This window comes from Lolium rigidum, chromosome 2, assembly GCF_022539505.1.
Source record: "Lolium rigidum isolate FL_2022 chromosome 2, APGP_CSIRO_Lrig_0.1, whole genome shotgun sequence".
Classification (NCBI taxonomy): Eukaryota; Viridiplantae; Streptophyta; class Magnoliopsida; order Poales; family Poaceae; genus Lolium; species Lolium rigidum.
In genome coordinates, this window is record NC_061509.1 from 136448790 (window position 1) to 136467732 (window position 18943).

Consider the following 18943-nt stretch of genomic DNA (forward strand, 5'->3'; position numbering starts at 1 on the left):
GCACGGGCCCCCGGACCATAGGCCGGCGCGGCCCGGGACCTGGCCGCGCCGCCATATGGTGTGGCCACCCCTTCGACCCTCTGCGCCGCCTCTTCGCCTATTTAAAGCCTCCGTCGAGAAAACCACTGATGCGAAAAACCACGATACGGAAAACCTTGCTGAGACGCCGCCGCCGCCGATCCCATCTCGGGGGATTGCGGAGATCTCCTCCGGCACCCTGCCGGAGAGGGGATTCATCTCCCGGAGGACTCTACACCGCCATGGTCGCCTCGGAGTGATGAGTGAGTAGTTCACCCCTGGACTATGGGTCCATAGCAGTAGCTAGATGGTTGTCTTCTCCTCATTGTGCTTCATTGTTGGATCTTGTGAGCTGCCTAACATGATCAAGATCATCTATACTGTAATACTCTATGTTGTGTTTGTCGGGATCCGATGGATAGAGAATACCATGTTATGTTAATTATCAAGTTATTACATATGTGTTGTTTATGATCTTGCATGCTCTCCGTTATTAGTAGAGGCTCTGGCCAAGTTTTTGCTCTTAACTCCAAGAGGGAGTATTTATGCTCGATAGTGGGTTCATGCACGCATTGACACACGGGACGATGGCTGAGAAAGTTCTAAGGTTGTGTTGTGTTGTTGCCACTAGGGATAAAACATTGGCGCTATGTCCGAGGATGTAGTTGTTGATTACATTACGCACCATACTTAATGCAATTGTCTGTTGCTTTGCAACTTAATGCTTGGAAGGGGTTCGGACGATAACCTGAAGGTGGACTTTTAGGCATAGATGCGGTTGGATGGCGGTCTATGTACTTTGTCGTAATGCCCAATTAAATCTCACTATACTTATCATGCCATGTATGTGCATTGTTATGCCCTCTCTATTTGTCAATTGCCCGATTGTAATTTGTTCACCCAACATGCTTTTATCTTATGGGAGAGACACCTCTAGTGAGCTGTGGACCCCGGTCCATTCTTTAATGCTTGAAATACAAATCTGCTTCGCAATACTAGTTTTCTTGTTTTCTCTGCAAACAATCATCTTCCACACAATACGGTTAACCCTTTGTTACGGCAAGCCGGTGAGATTGACAACCTCACTTGTTTCCTTGGGGCAAAGGACTTTGGTTGTGTTGTGCGGGTTCCACGTTGGCGCCGGAATCTGCGGTGTTGCGCCGCACTACATCCCGCCGCCATCAACCTTCAACGTGCTTCTTGACTCCTACTGGTTCGATTAAACCTTGGTTTCTTACTGAGGGAAACTTGTCGCTGTGCGCATTACACCTTCCTCTTGGGGTTCCCAACGGACGTGTCAACTACACGCATCACACTACATCCCGCCGCCATCAACCTTCAACGTGCTTCTTGGCTCCTCCTGGTTCGATAAACCTTGGTTTCTTTCTGAGGGAAAACTTGCCGCTGTACGCATCACACCTTCCTCTTGGGGTTCCCAACGGACGCGTGTTGTACGCGTATCAGCGCTTCATAGGTAAACTTCTGGAATCATGCGATGGAAGATTCTTGATACAAGAGGTAGAATCTAACTTCTTGATTTTTGCAGGCTTGATAGGCGGCGCGAGAGGAAGATCACAAATTGGCCGGTCCACCATAGCGGCCACATCGCGGCGTTCCAACACTATTTGGAAGCGACACGGACTGCTGGCCTGTGGAGATTGTGCCTCACAACTTGGCCGCTTTCAACAACTACCGCAGGTGGTTCCATGAAAACACGCGTATCGAGTTAGTGAAGCACGCGTATGCTGACTACATCTTGGACGACCCCATCGAGTTCGATGAGGTTGCGCAAATCCAGCACGACACCTATGCTCGCGAGAGGAGATCGACTTCTATTGCTTCGGAGCTGAACTTCGTGGTAATGGATTCTCTCATTAACTAGTACATCATCTAGATTGCCATGTGCTCGCTTAAATTGTGTATGCTATATTTGTCACGGCGGTCGTGAGATCCAAAAAACAGGCGAGGAGTGCGAGGTTATGTGGGACCAGAGCGGGAGAGATGAAAAGCTCGTCGGACCGTTGCGGAATTTCATTAAGGTATGATCACCAACTTTGAATGTACGCTATTATGTTCCGGTGGCTTTGTAACCATGAGTTCCATGACCGTGAGCACACCGCACGAAAGATGCGGCGGTTAGCCAACTTGCTAGGTTGCCGCGAACGCGAAATTTCGCAATCCTCCTCTTCTCCAGAGCGGGAGGTATGGACTATTTTGTTGCTATCAAACATGTTCTTACTAATTTCAACTTTTGTAATCTCATTTGTTCTTGTTTGTGAAGATTCCGACGACGAGGAAATTCGAGTCAAAGCATACCTCCAAAGCATACCTCCAAGCAAGCCCCACGGTGCCGCACCGGTTGAAGCCAAGGGGCAATGCTCCAAACCGGTACACTCCGGAAGATTATGTCAACCGAGGAAATAAGGTTGTCACTGAGGAGGATGAGGCACCGCCGCGGAGATCAGGTTTGAGGAGGATGAGGAACGATGAGCCCTTATCTTCAGAGGAGGATGAGCAGGAGGAGCAGCAGCAACAAGAGCCACGGCAGCGGACGAAGAGGATGGCCGTCCGGAAGCAGCCCGTGAGGACGACACGTCGAGGACGACAGTAGGATGTGCTCCGTGTTGTTGTGAACTATATCTTCATAAGTATCGAGTTGTGAACCCTATGTCATTTCGAACCATCTTTGTAATGCTACTTGTTGTTTGAATCTACTTGCTACGATGTGAGCTATGAAGTGTTATATGTGCATGTTCTGAAATTGCTACTTGTTGTGTCCATTGTTGTACTCAAAACTGTTGGAGTTTGGTAGGATTTTTCAGGTTTTTAACACAAGTCAATGTGTGGCGCCACCGTGAAGGGCGCCACACTGCACCTGTGTGGCGCCCGCGGCATCGGCGCCACACATGCCAACCTATATCAACTATTGGGTCGAAAACATCCAGGGGCTCCGGACGATAAGTCCTTAGCCGTTTTGGCGAGGCTCTTTGTGTGGCGCCCGTGGCATCGGCGCCACACATGCTACTGTGGTGCCCGTGGTATCGGCGCCGCGCATAGAGCCTCGCCAAAACGGCTAAGTCCCAAACGAATTGTCTCACAGTATGTTTTGGGCAATTGTAAGGGCATGTGTGGCGCCGATGGGAGGGGTGCCACACATGCTGCCACGTCGGATGGGCGCACCAGCTCAGCGTCGAGGGCGCCATGTCGGCTGGGTGTGTGCCGCCGGCAGGAGGGCGCCACACGGGCATGTGTGGCGCCGATGGGAAGGGCGCCACACAAAAGGGTTAGATGGGTGAAATAGTTTCGCCGGAGAGTCAGTCTGTGCTTTTCTTTCACTTTTAGGTTATTTTTGTGCAAATCGCCAGTAGTTTCAGGCGTACATCCTCGAGGAGTAGACTTTGCCACCTCTTCTTTGCATACTTGCAGTTGAGAAAAAGGTGTCCTCCATCCTCAAAAAATCTGTGGCACACTACACATCTTGTATCAAGCTCTACTCCTCTCCTTCCCGCTCGCCCAATGTGCCTGGGTGCTGTTGACTTGGGCTGTCCTAGGATCTCATTCCGTGCTGGCCGTTAGATGTAAATGAATGAATGGTGGATTAAGAGGCTCGGGGCACAGCGTCAGGGCACTGGATCTCAGTCCCTTTCCCCGACCCGGTACAGAGCTCTACTGGCGGCGATGGCGGGACGCTGATGGGCTAGGGAGGGCGTCCTTGGCACGGCGGCAGTGGGCGGCGAATTCGGGGCTCCAGACGGCGACCCAAGCACGGCAACAGCGATGTGGGCCCTCTTCCACGAGTGGTGCAGGTTAGCACCGTGTACGATCTGCTCAGAAGTCCGGCCTATGCCGTCTCTGGCACTCCTCTCGGCTCACGCTCCTTCATGTGCTTCCATTTGTGCTTCTATGTGGCCTTAATGACCGGTTAATCTTATGTTTCCTCGAGTTGATTAGGGTAGAACTAGAAAGTGATGATACTGGATTACATTTGCATCTAACATGCTTCTTCTCATGAGAATTGTACAACTGAATCTGCTAGTTACAATTCATCTACGGTACTACAGACTTGTTGCAGTTCTCGCTTTGACAATTTACATGAATTTTTTTTTTTGAGTTTGTACAATTTTTACATGGTTAAATTAACAATGTGTTGACCACTGAAGTTAGAGTGAATATTTACGTGTCACTTGTTCATTTCCTTGGAGTATATGTTGACTTGACCTCATGTATGTGGTGAATGTGAGCCCAATTTTTGAATTAAAACCCGACGAATGTAAGCTTTTGAATTAAGATCGGTCGGCGACCAAATGTACGGGACAATCATTCGGTCATTTAACCATGAACAAACATATCACTCTACTGCTGCTTTAGTCCTCTTAAAAAATTGGTCACACAATGCCCCCTGTTAGTGGTCAAAATGTACATAACTGTCATATTAGGAAACAAATTTAGACCTAGTGTCAAATAAGGAAAAATAATAATTTCCAGGGCCAAATACGGAAATCATATTTTGTTTTACCGTCAAATAAAGAATTTTATCAATACTTATATCGGAATTCTCCATATTAGAAAGGCTAGGACCGTCCACACTCCACAGAGCCGCCTCCATTCCCAAATTCTACTACTGCCTTACCACCCTGAACCCTAGATCTATCGCGGTTCCCTACCTCCAACTCCATTCCCCAGCGCCGGGGACGGCGGTGATCGATGGCCTGACTCCATATGTACCCGCCATACATGGAGAAGGTCGCTGCAGCGTCGGCACCAGCGTCCGATGACGATCTCATCAGCCACCTCCCCGACGCCATCCTCGGCACCATCATCTCCCTCCTCCCAACAAAGGATGGTGGCCGCACGCAGGTACTCTCTCGCCGATGGCGCCCCCTCTGGCGGTCCGCGCCTCTCAACCTTGACATCCTCACCTGGATCCCACATGTCCCCATCTCCGTCCTCGCCTCCGCCATCTCCCAAATACTATCCCAGCACCCTGGCCCCACCCGGCGATTCTCCTTCCCCTGCCGCCACCTCGGGTTCTCTGCTGAGGTGGAGAGCTGGTTCCACTCCTGGTTCCACTCCAGAGCACTAGCCAATCTCCAGGAGCTCAATATCATCTACACCGATGGAGTACTGCCACCATTCGTGCTGTGCTCTGCATCCACCCTTCTCGTTGCCAAAATCAGCTATTGTCATTTCCCCCATGAGATCGTGTCACCTATGAATTTCCCCCTCCTCAAGAATCTCTCATTGTTTAACGTTTCCATCTCGGAGGAAGTCTTCTATTTACTGATCTCTAGCTGCCATGCCTTGGAGGGTTTATTCATAAAAGGAGTTAAGTCTACGGGTTGCCTCCGTGTTAGCTCGCCGACTCTTAGGAGCATCGGTGCCTCCAGCAGCCCACATAAGATGGAAGAATTGGTCATTGAGGATGCTCCTTGCCTTGAAAGGATACTATTGCCTTACCACTTGGATTGTTTGACTATCCGGGTAGTTAGAGCACCTAAGCTCGAGATATTGGGCCCTTACTCAACGATACGGATCTTCCGAGTAGCGAGATGCAACCAACATTCCGCATTCCTACATACGGATATTTAGCTTTTGATGTTCATTTTCTTTTCTTCAGGGAATGAGCCTAGTCAGCTCGGAAAACTCAATACACACCTTGAAGGTTCTGGCTCTCAAATCTTCTGGCCGTGAATTGCAAACGGTTCTTAACTTCCTCAGGGGGTTCTGATGTCTACGTTCCCCCTCCTTTCCTGTAGACAGTGTTGGGCCTCCAAGAGCAGAGGTTTGTAGAACAGCAGCAAGTTTCCCTTAAGTGGATACCCAAGGTTTATCGAACTCAGGGAGGAAGAGGTCAAAGATATCCCTCTCATGCAACCCCGCAACCACAAAGCAAGAAGTCTCTTGTGTCCCCAACACACCAAATAGGTGCACTAGTTCGGCGAAGAGATAGTGAAATACGGGTGGTATAAATAAGTATGAGCGAGTAGCAACGGTGCCGGAAAAGTGCTTGGCGTGTAGTTGATGGTGGTGGTATTGCGGCAGTAGTAACGTGATAAAACGAGTAAACAAGCGGTAGTAACTCAGCGGTAGTAACGCAGCAGTAGTAACTCAGCGGTATTTAGGAACAAGGCCTAGGGATTACACTTTCACTAGTGGACACTCTCAACATTGATCACATAACAGAATAGATAAATGCATACTCTACACTTTTGTTGGATGATGAACACATTGCGTAGGATTACACGAACCCTCAATGCCGGAGTTAACAAGCTCCACAATAATGCTCATGTTTAAGTAACCTTTAGTGTAAGATAGATCAACGCTACTAAACCAAGTACTAGCATAGCATGCACCCTGTCACCTTCATGCATATGTAGGAGGAATAGATCACATCAATATTATCATAGCAATAGTTAACTCCATAATCTACAAAAGATCATGATCATAGCATAAACCAAGTACTAGCACGGTGCACGCACTGTCACCTTTACACACATGCAGGAGGAATAAACTACTTTAATAACACATCACTAGAGTAGCACATAGATAAATTGTGATACAACATGCTGCAATCATAAAGAGATATAAATAAGCACCTCACTATGCCATTCAACGAGTGAATAAGTATACTGTGAAATCTAGCCTAAGAGACCCACACGGTGCACACACTGTCACCTTTACACACGTGGGACGAGGAGTCTCCGGAGATCACATAAGTAAAACCCACTTGACTAGCATAATGACATCTAGATTACAAGCATCATCATATGAATCTCAATCATGTAAGGCAGCTCATTAGATTATTGTATTGAACTACATAGGAGAGAGATGAACCACATAGCTACCGGTACAACCCCGAGCCTCGATGGAGAACTACTCCCTCCTCATGGGAGCAGCAGCGGTGATGAAGATGGCGGTGGAGATGGCAGCGGTGTCGATGGAGAAGCCTTCCGGGGGCACTTCCCCGCTCCGGCGGGGTGCCGGAACAGAGATCCTGTCCCCCAGATCTTGGCTTCGCGATGGCGGCGGCGCTGGCGGGTTTCTGTGGGTTTCGTCAATTGGTATCGGGTTTTCTGATCCAGGGGCTTTATATAGGCGAAGAGGCGGCGCAGGAGGGCTGACAGGGGGCCACACCATAGGGCGGCGCGGCCCCCCTCCGGCCGCGCCGGCCCTAGGGTTTGGTGGCCCTGTGGCCCCCTCCGGTCCTTCCCGGGTGTTCCGGATGCTTCCGATGAAAATAGGAACCTTGGCGTTGATTTCGTCCGATTCCGAGAATATTTCGTTACTAGGATTTCGAAACCAAAAACAGCGAGAAAACGAGGAGCGGCACTTCGGCATCTTGTTAATAGGTTAGTTCCGAGAAAATGCACGAATATGACATAAAGTGTGCATAAAACATGTAGATAACATCAATAATGTGGCATGGAACACAAGAAATTATCGATACGTTGGAGACGTATCGGCATCCCCAAGCTTAGTTACTGCTCGTCCCGAGCGAGGTAAAACGATAACAAAGATAATTTGCGGAGTGACATGCCATCATAACCTTGATCATACTATTTGTAAGGCATATGTAGTGAATGCAGCGATCAAAACAATGTAATGACATGAGTAAACAACTGAATCATATAGCAAAGACTTTTCATGAATAGCACTTCAAGACAAGCATCAATAAGTCTTGCATAAGAGTTAACTCATAAAGCAATAATTCAAAGTAGAGACATTGAAGCAACACAATGGAAGATGAAGTTTCAGCGGTTGCTTTCAACTTATAACATGTATATCTCATGGATAATTGTCAATGCAAAGCAATATAACAAGTGCAATATGCAAATATGTAAGAATCAATGCACGAGTTCACACAAGTGTTTGCTTCTTGAGGTGGAGAGAAATAGGTGAGCTGACTCAACATAAAAGTAAAGAGAATGGTCCTCATAGAGGAAAAGCATCGATTGCTATATTTGTGCTAGAGCTTTGATTTTGAAAACATGAAACAATTTTGTCAACGGTAGTAATAAAGCATATGCATCATGTAAATTATATCTTATAAGTTGCAAGCCTCATGCATAGTGTACTAATAGTGCTCGCACCTTGTCCTAATTAGCTTGGACTACCTGGATTATCACCGCAATACATATGCTTTAACCAAGTATCACAAAGGGGTACCTCTATGCCGCCTGTACAAAGGTCTAAGGAGAAAGCTCGCATTTGGATTTCTCGCTTTTGATTATTCTCAACTTAGACATCCATACCGGGACAACATAGACAACGAGATAATGGACTCCTCTTTTAATGCTTTAAGCATTCAACAACAATTAATTCTTTTCTCATTAGAGATTTGAGGATGTTTGTCCAAAACTGAAACTTCCACCATGAAACATGGCTTTAGTTAGCGGCCCAATGTTCTTCTCTCACAATATGCATGCTCAAACCATTCAACTCAGTGTAGATCGCCCTTACTTCCGACAAGACAAACATGCATAGCAACTCACATGAAATTCAACAATGAGTTGATGGCGTTCCCCGATAAACATGGTTATCGCACAACAAGCAACTTAATAAGAGATAAAGTGCATAATTACATATTCAATACTACAATAGTTTTTAAGCTATTTGTCCCATGAGCTATATATTGCAAAGGTGAATGATGGAATTTTAAAGGTAGCACTCAAGCAATTTACTTTGGAATGGCTGGAAAATACCATGTAGTAGGTAGGTATGGTGGACACAAATGGCATAGTGGTTGGCTCAAGTATTTTGGATGCATGAGAAGTATTCCCTCTCGATACAAGGTTTAGGCTAGCAAGGTTATTTGAGGCAAACACAAGGATGAACGGTACAGCAAAACTCACATAAAAGACATATTGAAAGCATTATAAGACTCTACACCGTCTTCCTTGTTGTTCAAACTCAATACTAGAAATTATCTAGACCTTAGAGAAACCAAATATGCAAACCAAATTTTAACAAGCTCTATGTATTTCTTCATTAATGGGTGCAAAGCATATGATGCAAGAGCTTAAACATGAGCACAACAATTGCCAAGTATCACATTACCCAAGACATTTATAGCAATTACTACATGTATCATTTTCCAATTCCAACCATATAACAATTTAACGAAGAGGAAACTTCGCCATGAATATTATGAGCTAAGAACACATGTGTTCATATGAACCAGCGGAGCGTGTCTCTCTCCCACACAAGCATGATGTAATCCAATTTATTCAAACACAAACAAAAACAAAAGCAAACAAACGAGACGCTCCAAGAAAAAGCACATAAGATGTGATGGAATAAAAATATAGTTTCGGGGGAGGAACCTGATAATGTTATCGATGAAGAAGGGGATGCCTTGGGCATCCCCAAGCTTAAACGCTTGAGTCTTCTTAATATATGCAGGGGTGAACCACCGGGTGCATCCCCAAGCTTAGAGCTTTCACTCTCCTTGATCATAGTATATCATCCTCCTCTCTTGACCCTTGAAAACTTCCTCCACACCAAACTCGAAACAACTCATTAGAGGGTTAGTGGACAATAAAAATTAACATGTTCAGAGGTGACACAATCATTCTTAACACTTCTGGACATTGCATAAAGCTACTGGACATCAATGGATCAAAGAAATTCATCCAACATAGCAAAAGAGGCAATGCGAAATAAAAGGCAGAATCTGTCAAAACAGAACAGTCCGTAAAGATGGATTTTATTAGGCCACCAGACTTGCTCAAATGAAAATGCTCAAATTGAATGAAAGTTGCGTACATATCTGAGGATCATGCACGTAAATTGGCATAATTTTCTGAGCTTCCTGCAGGGCAGTGGGCTCAGATTCGTGACAGCAAAGAAATCTGGAACTGCGCAGTAATCCAAATCTAGTACTTACTTTTCTATCAACGGCTTAACTTGGCACAACAAAACTCAAAACTAAGATAAGGAGAGGTTGCTACAGTAGTAAACAACTTCCAAGACACAAATATAAAACAAAGTACTGTAGCAAAATAACACATGGGTTATCTCCCAAGAAGTTCTTTTCTTTATAGCCATTAAGATGGGCTCAGCAGTTTTAATGATGCACTCGCAAAAGATAGTATGTGAAGCAAAAGAGAGCATCAAGAGGCAAATTCAAAACACATTTAAGTCTAACATGCTTCCTATGCATAGGAATCTTGTAAATAAACAAGTTCATGAGGAGCAAAGTAACAAGCATAGGAAGATAAAACAAGTATAGCTTCAAAAATTTCAGCACATAGAGAGGCATTTTAGTAACATGAAAATTTCTACAACCATATTTTCCTCTCTCATAATAACTTTCAGTAGCATCATGAGCAAACTCAACAATATAACTATCAAATGAAACATTCTTATCATGAGTCTCATGCATAAAATTATTACTACTCCCAACATAAGCATAATCAGTTTTATTAGTTGTAGTGGGAGCAAATTCAACAAAGTAGCTATCATTATTATTCTCATCAAGTGTAGGAGGCATAGTATAATCACAACAAAATTTACTCTCCATAGTAGGCGGCACTAAAAGACCAATATCATTATAATCATCATAAATAGGAGGCAAAGTATCATCAAAGTAAATTTTCTCCTCAATGCTTGGGGGACTAAAAAGATCATGAAAACCAGCTTCCCCAAGCTTAGAACTTTCTATATCATTATCAACAATGGTGTTCAAAGCGTTCATACTAATATTACTACCAGCATGCAAACAAGATTTCATAGGTTTTTTAATTTTCGCATCAAACAATCCATGTTTTAAATCAGGAAATAGAACAAGAAGCTCATTGTTGTCCATTATGCCAAACTAGTGTAAACAAGAAACAAAAAGTTGCAATTGCAGGATCTAAAGGAAATAGCTTCGAGCACACACACAACGGCGCCGGAAAAATACTTTACCTGAGACCATAGTATGAGAGCCTTTTTACCTTTCCTCCCCGGCAACGGCGCCAGAAAAGTGCTTGATGTCTACGTTCCCCCTCCTTTCCTGTAGACAGTGTTGGGCCTCCAAGAGCAGAGGTTTGTAGAACAGCAGCAAGTTTCCCTTAAGTGGATACCCAAGGTTTATCGAACTCGGGGAGGAAGAGGTCAAAGATATCCCTCTCATGCAACCACCGCAACCACAAAGCAAGAAGTCTCTTGTGTCCCCAACACACCAAATAGGTGCACTAGTTCGGCGAAGAGATAGTGAAATACAGAGTGGTATAAATAAGTATGAGCGGTAGCAACGGTGCCGAAAAAGTGCTTGGCGTGTAGTTGATGGTGGTGGTATTGCAGCAGTAGTAACGCGATAAAACGAGTAAACAAGCGAGTAGTAACTCAGCGGTAGTAACGCAGCGGTAGTAAACAAGCGGTAGTAACTCAGCAGTATTTAGGAACAAGGCCTAGGGATTACACTTTCACTAGTGGACACTCTCAACATTGATCACATAACAGAATAGATAAATGCATACTCTACACTTTTGTTGGATGATGAACACATTGCGTAGGATTACACGAACCCTCAATGCCGGAGTTAACAAGCTCCACAATAATGCTCATGTTTAAGTAACCTTTAGTGTAAGATAGATCAACGCTACTAAACCAAGTACTAGCATAGCATGCACACTGTCACCTTCATGCATATGTAGGAGGAATAGATCACATCAATATTATCATAGCAATAGTTAACTCCATAATCTACAAAAGATCATGATCATAGCATAAACCAAGTACTAGCACGGTGCACGCACTGTCACCTTTACACACATGCGAGGAGGAATAAACTACTTTAATAACACATCACTAGAGTAGCACATAGATAAATTGTGATACAACATGCTGCAATCATAAAGAGATATAAATAAGCACCTCACTATGCCATTCAACGAGTGAATAAGTATTCTGTGAAATCTAGCCTAAGAGACCCACACGGTGCACACACTTGTCACCTTTACACACGTGGGACGAGGAGTCTCCGGAGATCACATAAGTAAAACCCACTTGACTAGCATAATGACATCTAGATTACAAGCATCATCATATGAATCTCAATCATGTAAGGCAGCTCATTAGATTATTGTATTGAACTACATAGGAGAGAGATGAACCACATAGCTACCGGTACAACCCCGAGCCTCGATGGAGAACTACTCCCTCCTCATGGGAGCAGCAGCGGTGATGAAGATGGCGGTGGAGATGGCAGCGGTGTCGATGGAGAAGCCTTCCGGGGCACTTCCCCGCTCCGGCAGGGTGCCGGAACGGAGATCCTGTCCCCCGGATCTTGGCTTCGCGATGGCGGCGGCTCGCGCAGGTTTACGTGGGTTTCGTCAAATGGTATCGGGTTTTCTGATCCGGGGGCTTTATATAGGCGAAGAGGCGGCGCGGGAGGGCTGACAGGGGGGCCACACCATAGGGCGGCGCGGCCCCCCTCGGCCGCGCCGGCCTAGGGTTTGGTGGCCCTGTGGCCCCCCTCCGGTCCTTCCGGGTGTTCTGGATGCTTCCGATGAAAATAGGAACCTTGGCGTTGATTTCGTCCGATTCAGAGAATATTTCGTTACTAGGATTTACGAAACCAAAAACAGCGAGAAAACGAGGAACCGGCACTTCGGCATCTTGTTAATAGGTTAGTTCCAGAAAATGCACGAATATGACATAAAGTGTGCATAAAACATGTAGATAACATCAATAATGTGGCATGGAACACAAGAAATTATCGATACGTTGGAGACGTATCAGGTTCCCCTGTTTGGAACGGCTCTACGTCATTGTGAGAACTCATATTTGCTTGCTTATATGTATGCTTTAATTGACATCTTATCCGGTCAAGTTAGCTACAGCTGTAACATAAGCCTCTTCTTTTCATTTTGCAGTTTCACAAGCACCATGGGATGGATAAGAAAGATGAGCCTCAGTATGACCCACTTGCATCCAATTGAATGCCTTGAGACCCATCTGAAAAAAGTGGTGTTTAAGTCATTCGTAGGCAATGATAAACAAATTGATTTTGCGAGGTTCTTTGTTTTGAATGCAAAAGTGCTGAACAAAATTGAATTTGAAGGATACTTGTCACTACAACAATCAATCAGTTGCTTATCAACACAAGCTGCTACAAGTGGAAAATAGAGCTTCTCAGGATGCTCGGATTGAATTCAAGTATACTCCGGACCCTGAGCATTACGGCCGTACTAATCTCGACAAGCATATCCATGATTTGTCAGTGGCTGACCCCTTCAGACAGTGGTTGACGCGTTAAAGATTGCACTATCATGTGCTTATTTTGTAGACATGGCTTGAAGATTACTTTGTCTTCGCATAAGTCTGGTCTACTCCTAGTTTATAGTTCCTCTGTAATTCCAGTATCTTACAAAGTTACCCCAGTTTAAACTGCAAACAAAATATTGGATGCATATTACTGCCGACATTCTTAGAAAGAGAGAGTTGGTAAGTGGTAGCCCCATCTGCCGATACTCCTCCTACTGTCTTATCATTTGCAATTATGGTTAGTTCTGCCTAAACTGGGCTAGAAAGACATGGCTTGTGTTGAAAACTTGAAATCTTGATTGTCTTTTCAGTTTTATACAAAAGCATGAGTTGTTTAATTGCTGATTTTTTGGTGTACATTTTGTTGTTTGCAGTACCATGCTTTATAAAAAGCATTAATCTTAACGTTAATTATCTTTACATTTTTCTGCATTACTGCTAGAGAGATCTAGTAGTCTAGGCATCTTTATTGTTTGTGATACCATGCTTTACGGTTTTTTATTGCTGTCTATGGGGTATATTTGCTACCTTTAAGTAAAAAAGGAGAGGCTTGAGATACTGCAAGTACGGTAGTAGTTTCTATGAAATTTACTCCATTTGTTGTTTGGCATGCGTTTCCCATAGTCCGAAAGAATCTGCTAGAAGCCTTGTGTGGTGGAACACACTTGTTAAAAGATTGTAGTAGCAAATATTTTTGACATGTATAGTACATATACATATACTATATTTAATAATGAATACTTGACATCTTTGAGGATGCCTTTTAGCTCCCACACTTCCCAAGATGGCTAGGAAGATAGATGCTATCATAGCATGTACCGTAGGCCCAATTCCTTTCAATTGTATATGTCAGGATTGCTATAATTAGATTCAAACCCATTGCATTGCAACAGCTAGTGCTGAGTTTCTCAAGGATTTATTTGATAACTCTGTAGATTGCATTAAAATGGATTGTATACAATTAAAAACACGGTGAAATCAGAGGTTTGGTCTACTCGCAATTATATGTCGAAGCTGCCTTTGTAAAGCGGTTGCTCGTACTGAAGACGCTTTGTCCAAACGAAATTCAAAAGGCGGTACATCTGTTCCTAAATGTTTACTCGCTATTTCATTTCATTTTATTTGGCTTGAATATATACAGCCCATAACTAATCTGTATGGAAACTGGTTGGTGAGTGGATATGAAAATGTGCCCAAGTGATGTGGAGTTCCAGCTCGTAGAGTTGTGGCGAGTGGGGTTTGCTAGAATTTATCGTTGTCATCTAAACCAGGTTATACTGATATTAAATGAAATTTCCATGGCGTGGGGAAACGGTGACTAGTGGCTTTGATGTTCCTCGTTGCACTAGCGTCGGGATACCCCGATTAGCATTGCGAGTGGCAGAAGAAGACTAGAGATTGTTGCTGCTGAGATTTGGGACAAACTTGTTAGCATGTTTTTTTGTAATACTGCTTGGAAGTATTTTTGTTAGGTGTGGCAGTGATCCTGGTGTGTACAACTTGTTAGCATGTTTTTTTTTGTACTCACTGTTTGGAAGAAGTAGTATTTCTGAACATCTTTGTTGCTTGCAAAATCAAGCTTTTGCTAGATCATTATCACTGTCTATGGGGCACCATACATTCTTGAGTTTTGATGGATTTCCCGTATACATGACAGAATCCGAAGGAAACTTTGTGACCTGTTGTGGAGCTATGGTAAATAGGAGAAAATGTTTTACCTGTGGCATGTACAGTAGCACAAGTACACGATACTTGGCAAGTTTTACATCTTTCATGATATTATGTAATATGTACTTCGAATACTTGACAAGATGGCCAGGTACGGTTGCTTGGGATAAGAACAGTACTCAGGCAAGATAGACACAGTTCTTCAATTCATGTTCCAGCTATAATTGGAGAGAAACTCATCCAACTGTTGGCGCTCAAGGATGTAAGTTAGGGCAGGAAGAAAATGTATATGGCCCTCAAAAATATGCTTTGTTTCTGCCGGAAATGTAACCGGCAACTAGCCCTTTTCATTTCCCTTTTGTTCTATCTTGTTCAAGCGAGCGGTCCTTGGATTTGTTATTGATGAATGACTTGGTGCATGGTATGGTTGTGTGCATCATCAACTAATAAATTTAACTTCAAGAGAAATTTGATAAAAACATGCACATTATTTGGGACTTTGATGAGGAAGAACCCTTTACTTGCTTTGTAGAATTTAGACAATAATCTTTAATAAGATGTTTATCTTTCGATCAATTTATCATTATTTTAGATTTTTAGCACAAACAAACTTGATGGAAGATGTATGTCTTGTCCCTATCATTTTTGGCAGATATTTTTCTTTCTCCATTAATGACTTTTCATCCCTATTACATGGACAAGAGTAATCTTTTCCATCTTTGAGAAACACCGAAATAATTCAAAATTTATTGTTATGAGAAAGATAGGAGGTATTACTCGACAAAGTCCTAGTTTTTCCTTCTGAGCTTCAGCAAACTTCCAAATAATGTGTGTGAGCGAGAACTTCGATTGGATCTCGAAAATAATTTGTAACCTTCCTATTTAAAAAATCCATGTAAATAACTCAATGATGTTTGCAGATTTGAAGTTCCATAAAAATCACGAATGATTTGCGAGCCGCGGGAAAATATAAAACCCAAAAACCTCTTCACATGCTATTTTAGCTCATTGGTTTTGCCTTTTTAACGAAAAACTTGCTGATATATGATTTACTCTAATGTCTGCACACCAGATTTTTCTGGATTTTTTTAAAACTTTTTATCTCTTTTTTTTAAATTTATTTTCTGAAAAAAGAGGGAAGCAAAAATCCCTGGCTAGGGCATCTTATCAAATTTGTCCAAATTCAAAGCCCAATACTAGAGTCACGACTGACGACCATTCCTCAGTGCCAGACCACTTCCCCCAAAACATTTCCGTCGTTGTGGGCGGCGGCCAACCCTAGCTCTCCATCCCGGGACGGCGCCGCCGCCGGCGCCGGCGTGAGGCCGCGACCGGTGACTTGCGGCCAAATCGTCAACCCCCTCGCCATGGAGAAGGAGGCTGCAGCGCCGGACAAGGGAGAATCCAGCGGAGCCAAGGGGAATGGCGACTGCGACGACGTCACCGACGATCTCATCAGCAGGCTCCCCGACGCCATCCTCGGCACCATCATCTCGCTCCTCCCCACCAAGGACGGCGGCCGCACGCAGGCCCTCTCCCGCCGCTGGCGCCCCCTCTGGCGCTCCGCGCCCCTCAACCTCGAGGTCGGCACCACCACCGCCTCCGTCCCGCCTTCCGCCGTCTCCCAGATAATCTCCCGGCACCTCGGCCCCTCCCGCAGGTTCTCCTTCCCCGGCCTCCGCGCCGGCGAGTTCGACGCCGAGCTGGACAGCTGGTTCCACTCCCGAGCCCTCGCCAACCTCGAGGAGCTCGACATCGGCTACGCGTCCCGGACAATCAGGCCGCTGCCGCCGTTCCTGCTCCGCTCGGCGTCCACCCTCCTCGTCCTCAAGATCAACAAATGCGATTTCTGCGACCAGATCGCGCCGGGGGGCATCAACTTCCCCCGCCTCAAGCAGCTCTCCTTGATCCGCGTCTCGATATCCGGGGACGTCTTACATGGCCTGCTCTCGGGCTGCCCTGCCTTGGAGAGCTTGTTCATCTCGGAAGTTCGCTCCGCCCGTTGCGGCCCTGCTACCTGGCTGGGCGCTCCTCGGATCAGCAAACCGCTGCCTCTGTCCGTGCTCCGCTCCGCATCCACCATCCTCGTTGCCAAGATCTGGAATTGCGATTTCTCCGATGAGACCCGGCCGTCCACCATGGTTTTCCCCCTCCTCGTGCAGCTCTCCTTGATCAACGTCTCGATGTCCGGGGACGTCTTACATGGCTTGCTGTCCGGCTGCCATGCCTTGGAGACCTTATTCATGTCGAAAGTCCGGACTGCTAGTTGCCCCCATGTTAGAGCTCCGACTCTTAGGATTACTTCGCCGACTCTTAGGAGCATCTGCCTCAGCCGTAGGTCTTTTGGAATAACAGAACTGGTCATCGAGGATGCTCCTTGCCTCGGACGATTACTTATACCTTACTCTGACCAAGATGATTGTGTGACTATCCGGGTAGTTAAGGCGCCGAAACTGGAGATATTGGGCCCAATTCCATTTAGGGCGCCTAAACAGGAGGTGTTGTGTGACTCACCGGACTTCTCCAAATTCAGAATCTTCCAGGTAGCAACCACAACCACCATTCGGCATTCCCTACCCTGCATATGGATAATTATCTTTTGATGTTCATTGTTTTTCTCTTCAGGGAATGAACCTAGTCAGCTCGGCAAACTCCATGTGCACCGTGAAGGTTTTGGCCCTCAGGTCTTCTAGCTGTGAATTGCATGCTGTTCTCAACGTCCTCAGGTGGTTCCCTTGCTTGGAAAAGCTCTGTGTCATTGTGAGTATTCATCTTTGCTTGCTTTATTTAATGTCTAATATGATTGGCATATATATTATCGAGCCTAATTAGCAACAGCTTTAACATATGCCTCTTTTGTCCGTTCTGCAGTTTTACCAACATAAGTTGAAGGAGAAGAAAATTGAGTCTCAGTATGACCAACTGCTTCCAATTGAGTGCCTTCAGACTCATCTAAAAAAAGTGGTGTTTAAGTCATATGTAGGCACTGAGAGACAACAGCTTGACTTTGCCAAGTTCTTTGTTTTGAATGCAAAAGTGCTAAACAAAATGGAATTTGAAGGATATGATGACTACATCATTAGTACAGCGGCTTGTCCACATAAAATTCTACAAGTGGAAAACAGAGCTTCTCGAGATGCTGAGTTTGAGTTTGAGTTCAAGAGTAGTTCTGTTCGTTGATTGCCTTCTCAACAAATGTATCCATGCTTTTTCAGTTGCCCACCCCTTCAGACATCCATAGACAGGGTTGATACCTGAAGACTGCAGTGTTGTTGCCTGAATAATGTATTGCGCATATGCCTGCCCTATTTATAGTCTAAATTTCCTCTGTAAGTTAGTAACTTATGAAGTACCCCTGATAATAAGAAGATATTTGTGGATGCACAAGATGTTTGCGATAACCTCATGTTCTAAAACTCATGTTACCATGTGCAATTAAGGCTTTGTTCTGATTAAGATGTGCTAGACACAGATGCTTCTGCTGGAAATTTAATTGCCTTTTCAGTTTTCACATATATACAAAAGCATCGGAAGTTTTAAGTGCTGAATTGATTTTCTGTGTACATAGAGTATATGTTTTTATGCTTACGAAAAGTCAAGCTGTAGGCTAGGCACTATTCTTTTCGAGCTAGGAACTAGATGTCTCTGTAATTTCCGAGGTATGCTGCCAGGTTTAAGTTTTACTAATGATTCTGTATATTCGGAGGTTGTCAATGCTGCTTTTGGTTTCTTAGTAGTAGATCTGTTATATTAAAGTTTGAACAAACTGAGATGAAACTGATCGCATCTCAGTTGTTTTTTTTCTTTTTGCCCCAGAGGTTGTAATAAGTTAGCACATGCTCTTGCAGCAAGAGGTGCTCGTTGTGGGGAGGCCTAGTCTCTTTGGCTGGAGGCGCTCCTGAACTTCGCTTGTGTTCCGGTGACCAGCGTTTCTGCTGAGTGTATTGAGTAATGGAATCATGTGTTCCAGTTCAAAAAAAAAGCAAGCAATTTAGGTTTCCTTGAA

The 18943-nt window shown here is 44.7% G+C and overlaps 1 protein-coding gene and 1 pseudogene across 1 annotated transcript; both read left to right on the forward strand.

The window, feature by feature from the left end:
• The first annotated feature begins 4752 nt into the window (after positions 1–4752).
• Positions 4753–13261, forward strand: LOC124690147 (annotated as a pseudogene).
• A 2901-nt stretch (positions 13262–16162) lies between these two features.
• Positions 16163–18314, forward strand: LOC124687307 (putative F-box/LRR-repeat protein At5g02700). The gene is made up of 4 exons (XM_047221097.1): positions 16163–16246; positions 16280–17480; positions 17563–17697; positions 17809–18314. The coding sequence occupies exons 2-4, from the start codon at positions 16305–16307 to the stop codon at positions 18115–18117; spliced, it is 1620 nt and encodes a 539-aa protein (XP_047077053.1). The 5' UTR covers positions 16163–16246; positions 16280–16304; the 3' UTR covers positions 18118–18314.
• The last annotated feature ends 629 nt before the right edge of the window (positions 18315–18943 follow it).

Coding starts and splice junctions, on each gene's coding strand:
- LOC124687307 (XM_047221097.1), top strand. CDS start 16,305: ATGGAGAAGGAGGCTGCAGCGCCGGACAAGGGAGAATCCAGCGGAGCC. Junction 17,481..17,562: donor CCAAATTCAGAATCTTCCAG/GTAGCAACCACA, acceptor TTTTCTCTTCAG/GGAATGAACCTAGTCAGCTC. Junction 17,698..17,808: donor TGGAAAAGCTCTGTGTCATT/GTGAGTATTCAT, acceptor TCCGTTCTGCAG/TTTTACCAACATAAGTTGAA.